The sequence below is a fragment of the Ziziphus jujuba genome, chromosome 1, assembly GCF_031755915.1.
Source record: "Ziziphus jujuba cultivar Dongzao chromosome 1, ASM3175591v1".
NCBI classification, from domain to species: Eukaryota; Viridiplantae; Streptophyta; class Magnoliopsida; order Rosales; family Rhamnaceae; genus Ziziphus; species Ziziphus jujuba.
The window spans coordinates 19,145,652-19,163,159 of record NC_083379.1 but is presented as its reverse complement, the minus strand read 5'-3'; the positions used below and the strand labels follow the sequence as shown (position 1 = coordinate 19,163,159).

Genomic DNA, 17,508 nt, shown 5'->3' with positions numbered 1-17,508 from the left:
TACAAATGTAATTTTCAAAAATAACATAATTTTTTTTTTACATATAATAGCTATCATAAAAAAATAATAATAATAAAGACCAACAAAGAATTTGAACATGCATTAAAAATATTTTTTGTAAAAAGTAGTAAAAGTTTTATTAAAAAAACATATTAAAAAATCTTATAATTATTCTTTTCCAAAATAAATATAAATATAAATATACATGTAATAAATGAAATAATATATTTCATGAATAATTTTTTTTTTCATTTTTTTAGATTTTATAAATACTTTATTATTTTTTTATGGGATATTTTTTTTAGAAATCTTTATAATATATAGAAATTATTATTTAGATCCTATAAAAATAAAATAGATATCCAAAACAACATAAAGACCAATAAAAAATTTGAACAACCATTAAAAATAATAATTTTTTTGTGGAAAAGTAAAATTTTTAGAAAATTACATTTAGAAAATATTAAAAGTTTTTTTTTCCAACTAACACGAATTATGTACACAATGAGGATAACAATCATTGATACTGTTTGTTTGGGTACCAAGCTATCTTATCAATATATTTTTAAAAAAGCCTTCGATGTAGTGATGAAATTGTGATACATAATCAATCCTATTTGTTTTTGTTCATTACTAAAATGAATCGAATCCTATCAAATATTTATATTTATCCTTTGAATTACTCATATATATCCTATGAATTTCATTTCGCACCGGAAATTAGATTTTATATATACTTGATTACTTTTTTTTTTTTTGAATCTCTATAATATGTACTTTTTTTTTTTTCAAAAATTACATTTGCATTCCTTTGCAGCTTTACAAATATAAAATAATAATAATTCTATTTGATAAAAAAAAATTTATTAATTTTTCATTAAATTTTTTATTAAAAATATTTTACAGTTTGCATCCTAAACTATACATAATTACATTTTATATTTTTATTTTTTCACCATATGCCAACCGTGTGACAATTATATTAAAAAGTTAAGAAAAAGAGGAGAAGGGTGTAAGGTGTAATAAAGAGTGAAGTTCATAGTGCATAATATAAAAAAAAATAAAAAAATTGGATATTAAATATCAAATCGTGTATAGTTTAACATATATTGGTATCAATATTTTTTATTTTTAATGATGAATGGGGAACTAACTCTCCTCTCTAGCGTTCAGTGGTCCTTCTCTTTTGTTTATAATTATATAATATTTATTACTATTATTATTATTGAAGAGAAAAAAGCTTTAAAAACGCTAAAGTGGCTAGTAGTAGTTTATGTGATGGATATAAAGTCGACATCAATCATGGAATCAACTTTGAAAGTGGAAACTTGTATGTGGCTGAGGTTTGCATCGACTACAGATTAAAGGTAGCGTTTTGTGAGAGTCATAAGCTAGTCATCGTTTTTTAAGATAAAAGATTCAACCTTGTGGATCTCTTGCTTGTGCTGGCTAGTCATGAGCAGCTGGTATTGCTATGGGTAAAACAAATTTACCATCGGTTTTGAGCCACCAACTTAGGACGTACACGTCAAAACAACAATAAAGAATCACATCAGGTTGTGGTACCTAGCAGCTGGCCAAATCCATATAAACCTTGAAGGTAATGACACTATATTTTTAGAATCCGCAGATTGTAAATCATCAACCAACTACCTTTTTTAATTTTCTCATGATTATATTTTGATAACCAGATATTGAAGGATTCAAATTCTAAACATTTTCTAAAAGAAATAGTTTATTACTTTTTTTTTTTTTTTGGCTCATCGAAAAAGCACTTTTTCTAATTTTGCTAGACGTGTTGTTAAAATGCTTTAGTTTCACAAATAAATGTTTTTAGCTATAAAAAAAGCATTAGTAAACGTACACTTAAAGTGCAAAGTCTAGTAATGTTTGATAATGCTTTTCTGCAAGTGCTTTTGTCCTATGATACTTTAGTTTATTAGCACTACAAATTAAAAGGCATTTGTGCCATAAATCTGGAATCTGGACTCTGTTCAACTAACAATTTAAGTTTCTCCAATTTATCCTAATAGAAATAAGATATCTAAATGCGACCGAGGTTTCATCTTTTTTTTTTTTATTTTTTTATTTTTTTATTTTTTTATATAGTAATTGTGAGTAAAGTTTCAATTTAAACTTTATGGAATGATTAGGAATTATTCTAAAGCCTATAGCACTACGCTATACTATTTATCAATCTCAATTTACATCGAGGGGACGCCTGCAGCAGGACCTTATTGTTCTTTGTCTGTTGGAACCATGGCTTTGGAAGAGGTTATCATAGGGAATACCAGACCCTTTCATGGAGTTGCCAAGACACGTCTGTGTATATTTTACCTTGACAGCCCAAGCCCAATGCGTTGAGCTGTTTTGATCGTTTAAATAGAATATACATACATAACATCCTCGAGAGACGGCCACGGAGTTGAACTCATCAATATGATTTTTGTGGGTTTCTATATGCATCTAAGCCCTTTTTTTTTTTAGGATTTGTCAAACACTTCCAACAACAAATAACCCTGACCTTACAAAAATTTTTCTTAAATTAACAAAAACATACGTATCATACAAAAATCATACATCAAGACAAAATTACCCATAAAAAATTTATAAAATTTTAAAATTTAAATTGCATAAGTACCTATAATAAATAAATTCATTTAATTAATATTAATATTATTTTAATATATTTTTTAAAATATTATTTTTAATAATTAGATAATAAACAAAAGTTTGGATTAAATTGTTTGGAAAGGTTAAAATGGGTATACCAAAAAGGTGTTTTTGTCAAATTAAAGTTTTTGGTATTTGATTGGTTTAAAGATGCAATACGTTATACATAATTATAACTGAGGATTTATTACAGCATGTTCAAGAGACTCTTAAAAATAAAATGCATATTCTGTATGTTAAAGAAGGTTTAAAGCTCCTTTAACAATATTTTTTTATATCATATTATTTATTTTTATATTTTCAATAAGCATTTATTGTTATATTTATTTCTCTCTCTCTCTTTCTTTTTTTCTTTTTGGTTTTTTTAGCATAATTTTATCTTAATTACTTTGTTATTTTCCTTCATAGATCCAGCCAAATCTTCTTTCAGTTTAGCATACCAGGTCCGTTTACCTCTTTGTTTTTTTTTTTTTTTTTTTTTTTTTTTTGGTAAAGGTCAAGTTCATTTACTTTATTTCAATCATATCATGATAAAATATAGCTTCTACTAAACTAGTCAAATTGATGACATTTCTTAGTTCAATTTAACATGAGGCCCGTTTGCTTTTTTTGGTAAAGATCTGGTTTAAGTGCTTTATTTAAATCATCATCATTTTCAAATATGGTCTCTTGATGATAATGATGAGGAAATGGCAATAGCTTTGATAGGAGAAGTTGCTTATGAAAAGAAGATGGACTATACTGCATCATGGTTCGGTTCCAAGTCATGCATGCATATGGCATGATAGAATTCAAGGTCACTGCAAGCTTGAAGATTTTGAACATTTTCTAGAGCCAAAGAACTGCCATTGAATCTTGAAGATTTTCAAATATGTTCAATCATTTGAGTACTCAAGCCAATAGAAAAAAGTAATAGTAATTAAAATATATTAATATAATATAGTGACTTAGGAATTTAATTAGCATTATATTATATTAAATATAGTATTAAATATAAAGAGTGTATTCATCTTTTCAAATTTAAAAAGTCAAATTCATTCTGTATTTTAAAAAATCAGATTACAAAATAGGTTAAAACAAGTTTTTAAAAGCTGATTCCATAAAATAAAGAGTATATATTATAGATGAAGAGGTTCGTAAGAATGCTCTTACTTTTTAAAGATCGAGGTTATTTGCAAAGTATCAAAGATGTTTTTTTTTTGGGTAAATTACCCTTATATATTAATTGGCATGTAAAATTGTATTATAATGAAATTAATTTCAGGGAGATTATATTTAATAGGGGTGATCACTACTACTAAGAATATGGTTTCAACATTACAAAATGTACACACTTAACATTTGATGATAATTCGGAAATTCTGATTTGGAGAGCTTGTGTGAAGGCTATTCCTTATGCTTGGGCTTTCTGGTCCTGGAAAATTAAGAGTAGCAGTTGTGTGATCTCTATTTGGGGGATGTGGAATCTAAAATTAATGTTTTTTGGTATTGTTTTAATGCAAAAAGGATATAGAACAACTGGAATATTTTTATGCAGTCTTGAAAGCTTAATTAGAGAGTCTCATCTTTCGCAGATTTTTGTTGTCAAGCTTTTAATTGTCTCTCTTCTGTCCAACGAGATCGGTTTGCTCTTTGTTGTTTGGAAAGTATGGAATCACAGGAATGCAGTTTTACATGGAGATGCACAAATATCTGATGCTAGACTTTTGGATAGTTTATTGAGCTTGCATGTGGATTTTATTGACGCAAACCAATAAGTTCATGTCAGGCTGCTGGTGAGGGATAAGCTGAAATGGAGTGCACTGATGGAGGGGACTTATAAACTGAATGTTGATGCTGCTGTTGTTCGGACTAGTGGTATTATTGGCTTCGGTGGTGTAATAATTTGGAATTCCAATGGTGAGCTTATGGCTACGTTTTCTAAACCTGTTAATTTGGTAAGTCCTGCAACAGTGGAGCTTATGGCAATTGGAGAAGATCTTCACTTCTTTGTGCCGGCTGATTTTCAAACTGGGGAGCTCAATAGTGATTCTCAAGTGACAATTTAGTTAGTTTCATGATGATGGTGGTGATTATTTAGGTAGAAATTGATTTTTACTTAATGATACTAGGTTGTATTTAGTTTCACTTATCCAATTCGACTTGTGTATTGAGGTTTATTCGAAATATATTCTCCTCAAAAAGGACCTTTTTTTTTTTTTTTTTCCTTTAAATAAAGCATTCGTAGTTGCTATAATCAAACATTAGTTTATTAATTTGAGCAACCAAAAAAAAAAAAAATTTAATCACTTTCAAGTTTCAAGATTTTTATATGTGAAAAAGGTGTATTATGTGGTTGAGAAAACGAATTTGGGGACTTACCAACCAAATTTATATGTGACTGGCCCCGTATCAAACACAGGGCAACGTTAGTGGGAAGACAAATATATATGGATGGTTTTCAGTTATGCATGTTTGTGGACGAGGTTTACAAGTCAATCGTATTGGATAGCCTGGAGCCACTTTTTTATTTATGCATTTTATTGTTAGTTACCAATTTTTAAATATATAAATATCTATTTTTTTTTCCCCATTAAACTTATTGACTTTTAAGTATGTTATTTTAGGTAAGTGGCCAGGCACAAATGAGGAAGCAGCCTCTTCTCCACAAACTACTGTCCCTCTTTGCTTTTTCAAAGATTTGAGTACCTACTTCTTTATTCAGGATTTTATTAATAAAATCTAAAGCCGCCTATTTTCTTCTATAAAATTAACCATACTTCTGGAGATATTAACAGCCTCATGGATATGAGTGTGAGGGACATATTAACAACCAACCTTATTTAAAAATGTTATATGTAAGTTAAGAGTTGATGCTCCTAAAGTATTGGAAATTTGCTCATCTTCTCAGATTACTTTACTGCTAATATCCATGGCTGCCAAATGACTTAAAAATGACCAAAACAAAATTATTATAAAAAAAAAAAATTCCAAAACTGCCTTCTTATGGAAGAAGTAGAAATGCCACTCAACTAAAAAAAATGAAAAAAATAAAAAAAAATACATTTAAGAGTAATTACTAATGTCCTAAAAGAGTTGCAAAAAATGACAAAACCATTTTTTAGTATTTGGTTAGGGAAAGACAAAAAGAAAAAACCTAAAAGTTCGTTTTAGTGATTTTATATAAGAGAAATCACTTGTTTGATAATTCTGGAATAAAAACCAGTTATTAGATAATTTATGAGGAATCACATTTCATAGGGGAGAAGAAATACCACTCAACTAAAAAGACCTGCAAAAAATGATAAAATCACTTTTTACTTTTAGTACGTATTTGCTTAAGGAAAAAAAAAAAAAAAAACTAAAAGTTTTTTATAGTTATTTTATTTAAAATAAATTACTTATTTGATAATTTTGGAATAAAAATCAGTTACCTTTGAAACTTGGCATAATTACATGTCACCGTCATATGTTTTGAAGTTCATCACTTACCTCCTCTGTTGTCATTTGCCTGTCTTTTGTTAATTGTGACTCTTAAGGGGTATCCAAGTCATTGTGCAAGTCAATCAACAGAGTAAGAGTTGACAAAATAAAAACATTAAAAAATTAAAAAAATCTTTTCGTCATTTTGTAAATGGAACTGGAAGCCATTCATTCCTCTAAACCCATTCCATCAATATTCCTTTACTCATCCATATGCAGAAGAGAGTTCAAGTTCTTATTAATTATCACTAATATGATAATTATCAAATATTAGTGATGAATGATAATGATCAAATTAGCTATAAGCAGTATATAATAATAGTGATATTTATAGTAATAATAAGTTAATTTGCTAACTTTTTTTTTAATTTTTTTTTAACATTAGTAAATAAAATAACCGTTGGAATATTTTCCAATTTGGCATAATATTGACAAATATTAACAGCATATTAATACCCTAAACCTTCTTAGGCTAATCAATTTTCATTTTTTTTTTAAAATATTAACCCATTTGCTATAAAAAAAATTTCACTAAAAATTTATATGCAGCCTACAATTAGAAAAAATTCCTATCAAATCTGGGTGTGGTGACCAAAATTTATTTATTTAAGCATTTTCTTGCCAAAATTTTGCGTTGGCTATATTTTTCTTCTAAACTGGAAATGCGGTTTTTGCATGAGTATCCAATTTAATTATGGGATCCCAAATTTTAATTCAATATTGTTGTCTATATATATATATATATATATATATATATATATTTTAATAATTAAGACTTAAAAAAAAAAAAACAATTTGAGCTAGTAATTAAATTATTTGTTTACTTATTCCATATATATAATATTGAATTTAAGTGTACGAATATTAATTTGATACCGTCAGTTCAGTTTTGTCTGCTGATAAATAAAAATAATATATGTTTTTATGGTGTTGAGATATTTTATTGTTATAATAGAAATTTCATTTTATTATATATTTAAAATATATATTTATTTTGTTAGAATATCCTATATCATAAATTAGATACAATTTAATGTAATGGTTATTAAATCTTAAATTCACCTATTTCATTATTAAGACGGGTAAAAATGACATTTTACAAGTTAATCCAGTCAAACAATCTAAGTTTTTAGATATCAGTAATGTTTGGAGGGAGGTTTTTGATGAATTTCAAAAGTGGCAGTGGCTAAGTGTATTTAGACCTTAATAAATGCATTTTTCTGATTAGGTAATTTATGAGGAATGTTCAAGTAATTCTTGCTGAATAATTTCCAGATGAACTGTCTTGGAAGTGACATATAGTTAATAAGTCGGTCCAAAAGCTCGTGAACTCTAAATTCATTACAAGGCTCTAAGCTCGTGTTCTCTAAAGAGAAATTCACGGTGGCTCTTCTTCACAATAGATAGGCCCACTTAATCTGGGTCAGTCATCTAATATACATTCTGCATTGAGGGTCAAACCTAACAGCCATGGACAGGCCTAAATCCAACCATAAGGGCCAGTGTAAAATCTCATTGTAATTAGAAAGGATGGTTATGAGATGTCGACAGTTGAGCTTTATATTTTTATTTTAAAAACAGAAGAATAGGTGTAATAATTATAAAAAAAGAAAAAAGAAAAAAAGAAAACAGAATTGCAATTTGATAAAAGGGACATAATTAAATGCATTTCAATAGCTAGTCATAATTATTTCTCTTCATTTTTGTCCCTTTTTTTTTTGTTTTTTTTTTTTTTTTTTTTTAATTTTCGTCTGGACAGAAATGGAAATGTCCACACTTCTTTATATGTGAGATTTCGTGTTTGAGTAATCTTAATGATAAATAGGAAAAAAAAAAAAAAACTTTTTCCACTTTTCCAGTTTCTTTAAGACACGGGTTTCATTTTCCAATCAAAGGTCCTGCTAAGTTCCTTTCTTTTATGGTTATATATATATATATATATACGAATTGTGAAGCTTCACATAATATGTATATTGTGTTAGGTCGGCTAAGTAGGTTGGGCTTTTTATAGACTATTTCTAAACTTGGTTTATAATGAATTCAAAGTCGCCCAACAGGTCAAAAATGTTAGTTTGGTTCGAAAATTCAAACTCGCTTAGTTATCATATGGTTTAGTATAGGCATAATTTTTCCAACTTATTATTATATGGTTGAAAACTCTCCTAGTTTTGACATTAATTTTGAAAACATAGCACAAAATATTTGAAATATGTTGTAGGTCATTTGGCTCTGGAAACCTTATATTCAAGGTAATGCATTACTGTCCCTTTTAGCATAGACAAATCTTAATGAAATGAAACAAGTATAATAAAAGGTGAATGTATAAAACGCGCTAAACTTTTTCGTAAACGAGTTCGAAAAGCTACTTTTTCCATGTGTCAATAACATTCGTCATCCCATAAAATTAATTTAAATTAATGGACTTTCAAATGATTCAATTAACCAACTGAAAATCTTATTAGAGCGTGATTGATAAGGTAGATAATCTTTTTCTTCTTTTTTTTTCAACACCTATTTATTTTGATTTAAGAGAGGGAGAAAAAAAAAAGTAATAAAATGATAATTAAGCTCGAATACAAAGTAGAAAAGGTAAGGACTAGTGAAAAAGAAAAGATCATGCCCTAGCATAACACACATATATATAGACCTTACCCAAAAAGAAAAAAAAAATTTAAAAAAAAAAGAAAAAGAAAAGAAGAAGAAAGACTACATTTCACTAATAATGGCTTCCTCAAGCAATTCTTTGGAACTTTGCATCAAAGCAGGACTCAACCTAAACATGAGAGTACAAAACTCCATCTCATTCAAAGTTCCATCGCCATCCAAATCACCTTCGTTAACCATGCACATCACCTCTTCATCGCTTATGCCTTCCAAACCAAGCAGAACCGAGTTCCTTTTCAGGCTTTCGCACGTGATCACGCCCTTCTCTCTATCCATTAACAACCGGAACCCGTTGCAGAGCTCCTTCATAAACCCTTCAGCTCCCAACTTCTCCACCATGGCTGGAAAGAAATCTTCGAACATAACCCCATTTCTGAAAGCCATACCCAAGACGATAAAAGCACGTAAATCGCGATCTAGAATTGTTTGGTGGATTGGTGGCTCGGTGGTGGACGACTAGTGTATATATATACATGTATATAAATATGAAAGAGATGAAGAAGAATTAAAGAAGGAATGGAGGGAAATTTTCGAGGAAGGAGAGGTAGCTGTGAATGACAACAAAGGTACAGATAAGAGAAAGCTTAATTAGTTTTGGTGGAAGAGGTTGTTGCTTGCCGGCATTTTGCTCTCTGTATAATAATTCGAAGCCATGTTGAAAACTGAGAGAGAGAGAAAGAGAGAGAGAGGGAGAGAGAAAGTTGTCTTTCGAGGAAGTTGCATGGGAAGGTACCAGATATCGATAGGCATGGCAAAGCATTTTCCTACAAAAAGATATAACTTTGTTTTTATGGGCTTTATGCGAAACCACACCTCACCACCTTTGAAATGTGGTTGTTGTCAGCCTTTTAAAGTCTTTCATTTGACCCTGCCAGATGGAGATATATATATATATATATACCACAGGGTTTTGCCACACAATTTGAATTTTTTGGAAGTATGAGAAGAAACATCGTCCATTGGGCTTGCAAATATATTTAAATTAATTTTTTATGGAGGAAAGGAAATATTTAATAATTAGCTTTTTACCAAAAATAAATAAATACATTATTATGTATCAGTATGAAGAAAATAATGTGAATTCTCGGTGCAGTTGCATACCTCATTTAATTTTTTGGGAAAATTTCTTAAATAAGGGGAAGGATCCCTACTCCTAGGTTCGCTAGATCAACGGATAAGATCTTTTTGTCATTATTATTATTATTATTTCGAGTGTTTCTAATTTTACCACTAAATAAATTCTATATAATTTTATTGTAAATTTATATTTTTATATTTAATTGAAATTATTAGGGTATTTAATAAATAAATATTTTTAATAACCTCCTTATAAATTTTTATTCATCCTTTTAATTTTTTTTTTTTATCTAACATATACTTCATTATAAACTAGAATTGCATAAAAATTAGTTAAACAAATAATAAAATCTCAAAAATATGAAAGATTAAGATGCATTTATTTTTTCTTTTCCATTTTGCAATGATTCATTTTGTTTTGTATTTTTAATTTTTTTTTTTTTTTATCATGGTATGCAATATTTCATTTTATTTCCCAATTTGGAATCGAACACTTCGTAATTGTTAACTGAACATTTTCAATGTTTTTCAAAAATTTGCAACCGAACAAATTTAAAATAAATTCTTGGAAAACATTCACAAATATAAAATTGAATAAATTTGAACAATGTTAATAAGTACACAATTGAATAATTCAAATATGTTTATAATATCAATTTGGTGGAGTTTTTATGACTATTAGTTTTGCTCCAAAACATTTTTATCAGAAAGAAAATCCCATGAAGTCTAGTCATTATCAGTTTTGCCCAAAATCCTTTTGATTCGTTCCCAAACATGACTATCAGTTTCCATGAATGGTGTTTGATTTGTTAAAATGAAAAAAAAAAAAAACATTTTTGCCTTGGTTCTGGAGTATATAAATTTAGGATATTTTAAGCATTAAAAATATTATATGAAATAATTTTATATTTTTTTATTTAAATGGAGTTCTCTGAAAAATGGCAGTGAAAAAACACTTCTCAATTTTTTTTTTGTCTCCACTTGTATTTAATGATATGATATTATCTTGTTTAAAAATATTAGTAAAAAAAAAAAAAAACTAATTAATTTAAAAAAATATAAACTAACCGCTTTTTTTTAAAAAGATCATAAGGTAAATTGCACAATGGCTTTTTAAATTATTTAATATTTACAAATAACCCTTTGATGTTACGAAAAACCCTTAATGTGATGACCATTATGAGGGGGGTGTAAGAAACACTTGAAGGCTATTTGGTATCCAATTGCATATCGATCGGGTGTGAAATAGGGGATGATTCTAATTTAATGATAGTCACTTTTATAATACTAATGTCTTTTCAAAATAATTGACTTTAGGATTCAAAATAACTTCGAAGTTAAGCGTGCTTAGGTGAGAGTAATCCAAGGATGAGTGACCTTATAGAAAGCTCTTAATAAGAAATCTCATACCGAGTATGGTAGCTAAATTAGGGATAATATCGGTAGATAGTGATAGGTCCATCATTTGAGTTAGGGTGTTACAAATGGTATTAGAGCTTATACCCAGTTGGAGATGTGCCAGCGAGAATGCTAGGCCCCTAAAGAAGTAAATTATGATGACTAATATGTGAGAGTGCAAGAGATACTGATAGATTACTTAGTGTCCAATGCCACATCGTCCGCGTATGGAATGAAAGATGATTTAATTGCAATGATAATCACTCTTTAAATTGGGAATGATATTGGTAGAAAGTGTTAGGTCTGCTAGTAGAGGTGAGGTGCTGTAAATAGTATCAAAGCATGTATCAGGTTGGAAATTTACCAGCAAGGATGCTGGGCCTTAAGGGGAGTAGATTGTGATGATCAATATGGATGGCTACAAGAGACATTGGCAGGGTACTCAATATCCAATCCTACATTGTCCGGATGTAGAATGGAGAATAATTCAAATGTAATGATAGTCACTTTTAAAATGCCAAGGCTTTTTTTATAACAATTGACTTCAAAGTTTGAAAGAACTTCGAAGTTAAGCATGTTTAGACGAGAATAGTCTTGGATGAATAATCTTTTGGTAACCCCTGAACAAAAAACCCTATGGCAAGTAGATGGCTAAAAGATTACTCCCTGAATAAAATATCCTATACCAAATGAATGGTTAAATTGAGAACAATATCAATAGAGTACATATCTACTAGTGAAGGTGAAGTGTTACACTCAAAACTATTAAAAACTTACAAAGTTAAAGAAAATAACATAGTATAAACAATATAGTGCAATCTTGGCTACTTCTCTGGTTACAACATAAAAAATAGATGTATGAGATTCACTCCTTATAGAAAACGTGTACAGCTAGACAAAATTATCCTTAAAAAAAAATTTATGAACATTTAAAAATTTAAAATTCCTTAATATTTTCTAGAATGAATAAATTCAATTAATTATATTAATAATATTTTTAATATTTTTTAAAGGAAATATGATTTTTAATATTAAAATAAAATAAAAATTGGATTAAATTATTTAGAAAATAGTGTAATGGATATGCTAAAAGGGTATTGTTGTCAAATTAAAAAAATGTTTAACATTTAATTGGTTTAAAAAGGGGCAATATGTTGTTGAAGGGTTTATTCATTATTTGATAGTTTAAATGTATTGTTTGTAAGTGTCAAATAATTCACATGGAGGTTTATGTAATTTATTCAAGATGATATTATATTATTGGCTTGACAGCAATGAGATAGAATATCACCATCCTAAACGAGCTATTTCATGATGGACCCATGCAGGTTCCCTTTCCAAATATTTTTCTTCAATTTTTTTAAATAGTGAAATTAATTGGAAATATTAAAATATAGTTGGACAAACTATTAAAAACCAATAAAGTTAGCAAATGTTAAATTCTTTACCTTTGAGAAAACTATTAAAATTAATAGTTTTAAGCCCATTTTTCTATTTTCCAATTTTAGTTCGCTAAAACTGTAACTAAGAAATTATAATTATTTAGTCTTTAAAATTTTATTTTATTTAGTTGGAAGTTGTCCCAATAATTTTTTTTTTGTTTATTATTATTTTTTTTTCAGTTGTACCTAACATACCTAATTATCAATTCATTATTTAAGTTATTCTACGTATCTTTTGTAAATGGCATTCAAATTTTAATTTAGTTGAAGTTGGTTACTTGCTAACAAAATTGGAATTTTTTTTCATTTTGCCTCAAAGGTCTATTATTTGTTACAACGAGTTTTAATAAAATTAATTAAAAAGTGGCAAAGTGTTTGTTTTAATTAATTATACATTATAAAATATTTTAATTTATATTTAATGAAACAGAATAGCTCAAATCAAAGTTAAGTTATAATAAAAGGACAATTATTAATTATTCTATATGTACTTTGTAAAAATAAATTAATGTCACTGCCCACTATTTTTATTCCATGTATACAATGAATGAAGCAGTTAGGCATACCATTTTGTGCGATTTAAATTAATACATTCCAAACAATAGTGATGGAACCAATAATGATATATGAATAAGAGCTCATCTGAATTCGATGGAGGGGCTGCCTACATATGATCCATGTCAAACCAAGTCAGAGAGCCACTACGGCATAATTGGCAGTGATTGATGGAGTGAGTTTTTTTTTTTTTTTTTTTTTTTTTTTTTGGTAATTAGATTGATGGAGTGAGTTGGTTTGATAGAAACTCATCCTAATAATATCGATCTCCTCCGAAACTTTAGGGTGATTCCAAAATTAAAGAAATAAAGTTGGCCCCCGTAGACACTCAATGTGGGTCCAATCAACATGAATATTTTCCGATACTTTTGCCCATTAAATTTATATACAAGCCAAGCATTCCCAAAAATAAAAAGCCAAGCATTGGAGTAAACCATGTCGGACACGCTTAATATATGTATAATGTAGAAATGGCCGCAATGGACGACCCAAAAAGGGAAAGAAATTTATCAAAGGAACACTTTAAAATATGTCAACACGTTCTCAACACCCACCAAAATATAAATTGTGACTTTTTGATACATAATTTCAGTCGGCTTCAAGAATAGTTTCTTTAAAGCCCAACAATACCATAATAATTTATTTTCGTTTATGTAGAATCAATTTTTAATTAGATAATATAGAACACATGGACCAATGCTTGTGAAACCGAGCTTTCTGATTCTGACTTTCGACCATGCGATAGGCAAGCATATGGAAAGTGAGTCGTGGGGACAACGAGTAAACCAAAGGAAGTTGCCGTTGGACATATATATGTAATTTATTTATTATTATTGTTTTTTTAAATCTAAAACATCATATGAACATGTTTGCTGTGGCTAAATTGTCGCCCGACACTTTTATCTAAAGCTTGATTTGGGAAGAATCAAAATTTTGAAAAAAATTAATTTTTTGAGAATTAATTTCTTTATATATTATTTTTTAGAGTATTTGGTTTGTATTAGAATATTTATAAGTTATAAATAATTAATTAATTTGTACTTTAAAATTTGAGAATAAAAATATATTTTAATAAAATACATAAAAGATAGAATTTTAAAATGACACTTTTTTTGAAGAATTTATTTTTCCCTTTTTTTTTTTTTTCCTATTGAAAGATTTAGTTTTCTATGGGGCTTACAATTTTCTTCTTCTAAAAATCATTCAAATATAGGATAATTTCATTTTTCCAAGGAATTCTAAATCCTTACTAATTTTGATACTTTCCAAATGGGGCATTAGGATAAAAAATTTGAATTCTACATATTTGTTGGAAAACATAATGATTTTGCTATTACATTGTCTCTTTATTTTTTTTGTCAACATTACAATCAGGGGATTTTTGAGAAATTTAAAAGTTCTAAAGATATATTTTCAATGATTTTATGGCAAGACCAAATCAATGAATGCTATTGTGGCTTTGTTTGGATAGAACAAGCACTTATATTTGCATATCGGATGAAACTATTTCTTTTAGATTTATAAATATATATATATATATATATATATATACAGTTTTAATATAGAAAATGCCTATCTCCTTCTGATAGCGTGTATGCCTAACATTAGGCAACATATACCATGATGGTGGCCAAATGCTTTTTATAGCAAAATTATACACACACACACACACACACACACACACACACACACACACACACACACATATAATTATACACACACACACACACACACACACACACACATATATATATATATATAACATTAGAATGACTTTATATATTAGGATGTTATGACAATTTTAATATAAAATTTTTCTTTATTAGCTTTTAAATCACATCAAAGGCTAAAATTTAAAATTTAAAAAGTAGTCAACTATGAATTTAGTGACATATTAAAATGTTCTTTAGAAAAAGTGAGCTGGGACTCGATCATTAATAAATATAATTTTAAATTTCAACTGTTAATCCGATACAAGAGCTAAAATAGAAAATCTTGATGTTAGCTTTTATATTAAGAATTTGACTTAAACTTGACTATTATATTTTTAGGTCTGAATTATAATATAATTTTTAATCTAAAAAAGCGAAGGTGTGACTTTAACCTATAAAACTTCAAAAGTGCATATATGAGAGGTACTACTTGACCAATCTCAACCTATGATAAATTAAATAATAATGCTGGACTTACCAAAATATTTATCAAATTTATTGATTAAATGATGTAGCAGATGAGGTAACAATATTTAATTGACTTATTTTTTTTAGTTTACTTTTCCATTTAAGGATTCACTTTTCCATATTTAGGCTATATGAACATGCCAATCATTAATATCTTAATACTTATTATTTGACAAATAAATTTGATTAAGATTTTGATACTTATAACATTACTATAAATTAAAATAGAGAATTTTGTACCTGATCAACATAAAATCTGTATGTAATAAATGGAAGTCATTGCAATTTGCAGGTGATTCCTATGATGACTATTCTCATAAGAGACTGAAGTGCGAATTTTGTTTTTGGTAATAACTGAAGTGGGAATTTAATAAATAGATATATTTGTCTAACAAATTTATGGTGGCCGGCTTTGGAGAAAAAGTATTTTACTTTCAATTTTCACCAAAAACTTAAAACAGAATAGTTTATAGCTTTGTATAACCTCAAGCCAAACTATATAGGCCCTATAAAAAAAATTTGAAATACTGATTACTCCATTACGAATGGTTTACTACACATACTACTCATATAAAGGTTGCATATAAAAGTTTTTCCGGGCTTTCACGTTTTGTTAACCCCTACGATAACTTTTCCTCAGCATTAAAACCAAGTCTTTTTCACATACATAAATTGCATATAAATTATTTTAAAAAAAAGATACTTTAAACTAAAGTAATTTTCTCTAACATTAATGAAGCTCCAATGATCAGTACAAAAGACAGAATAGCGTAGGGGGAACGGCATGATCCCTAGAACAACAAACAGAGCCAAAGAGAAGCTACATTAACTAATTAGTTAACTAATTTCTTTTTTCGCTTGTTTTCTTGTGGTAACAAAGGACATAATGTGGCAAAACTACACATCGTCAGCAAGAGCTTCCTCCAGCAATTCTTTTGAAGAATCCATCAAATCAGGACTAAGCCTGAACATGAGAGTACAAAACTCCATCTCGTTCAAAGTTCCATCTCCATCCAAATCAGCTTCCTTCAACATGCAAGTAATCTCTTCATCGGTCATTTCTTGCAACCCCAACAATGCAGCGCTGCTCTTTAAGCTCTCGAACGTAATCACCCCCTTCTCTTCGTCCATCAACAAGCTGAACCCTTTGCACAGCTCCTTCATAAACCCTTCCGTGCCCAACCTCTCAAACATGGCCGGAAAGAAATCTTCGAACACAATCCCACCACCTTGGGACGACATTAGTACTCAAAACGAAGGCAGTTAATGCGAAACAATTTAAGAAATATATATTTTGAAATATATGTGTGAGATCAATGGAAATTATATACATATATATAGACACATTACGTATATACATGCAATTCGGGTCAGAAGGAAAATGAAAGGAAATGAGTTTGATAGTAGTGGCAACATAGGTACAGATCAGAGATTGTCTGCAAAGCTAGCTATTTGTTGCAGCCATAATATTTCAGGTCTTTTAAGCATGGACATTTTTTCTCCTTCCTCGAAGTTGCATGGAAAGGTAGCTGGTTGAGATGGGAATATGATGACAAGCATTTTGCTCTGAAAAGCAGAAATTGATTTAGAATGCAATTATAAAAAAACGCCATCCTTACATATTAATATTATATATATGTAACGTCAATATCCTTACAACTTGTTGTTTGGTTCTTGAATATATACAAGGAAGAAAATGAAGGCTTACCCACTTTTAGCGGGCATCTGCTAACTACAAAATGAAGATGCTCAAGGTAGGCGAGGCCTAAAAAGGCGCTATATGCTTCTCTGCAAAGGTGGATTTTCCTGTTTTTTATTTTGTCCTAATTGAAAAGATTTTTTCTTGGTGAATCTAAAACCACAAAAAAAAAAAAAAAAAAAAGAAGAAGAAGAAGAAGAACATTATTGAACAAGATGTGCAAAATTAATTATATAAGCCTAGTGGCAGACCCATAAACTTTTTGCAAAGGGGCACCATTAGGTATTATATTTTAAGAATTACACAGTATATTTTAAGAAATATTATATATATAAGCTTTTAAATTAAATTACATATT

The 17,508-nt window shown here is 28.6% G+C and overlaps 2 protein-coding genes across 2 annotated transcripts; both read right to left on the bottom strand.

Annotated features, from left to right (window-relative positions):
* Positions 1-8,611: 8,611 nt before the first annotated feature.
* On the bottom strand, positions 8,612-9,590 carry LOC107422901 (calcium-binding protein KRP1). Its single transcript, XM_016032420.4, has one exon. It carries the CDS (start codon positions 9,181-9,183, stop codon positions 8,842-8,844), a length of 342 nt encoding a protein of 113 aa, XP_015887906.1. The 5' UTR covers positions 9,184-9,590; the 3' UTR covers positions 8,612-8,841.
* Positions 9,591-16,154: 6,564 nt separating this feature from the next.
* On the bottom strand, positions 16,155-17,012 carry LOC107422910 (calcium-binding protein KRP1). Its single transcript, XM_016032426.4, has one exon. It carries the CDS (start codon positions 16,691-16,693, stop codon positions 16,349-16,351), a length of 345 nt encoding a protein of 114 aa, XP_015887912.3. The 5' UTR covers positions 16,694-17,012; the 3' UTR covers positions 16,155-16,348.
* Between the last annotated feature and the right edge of the window lie 496 nt (positions 17,013-17,508).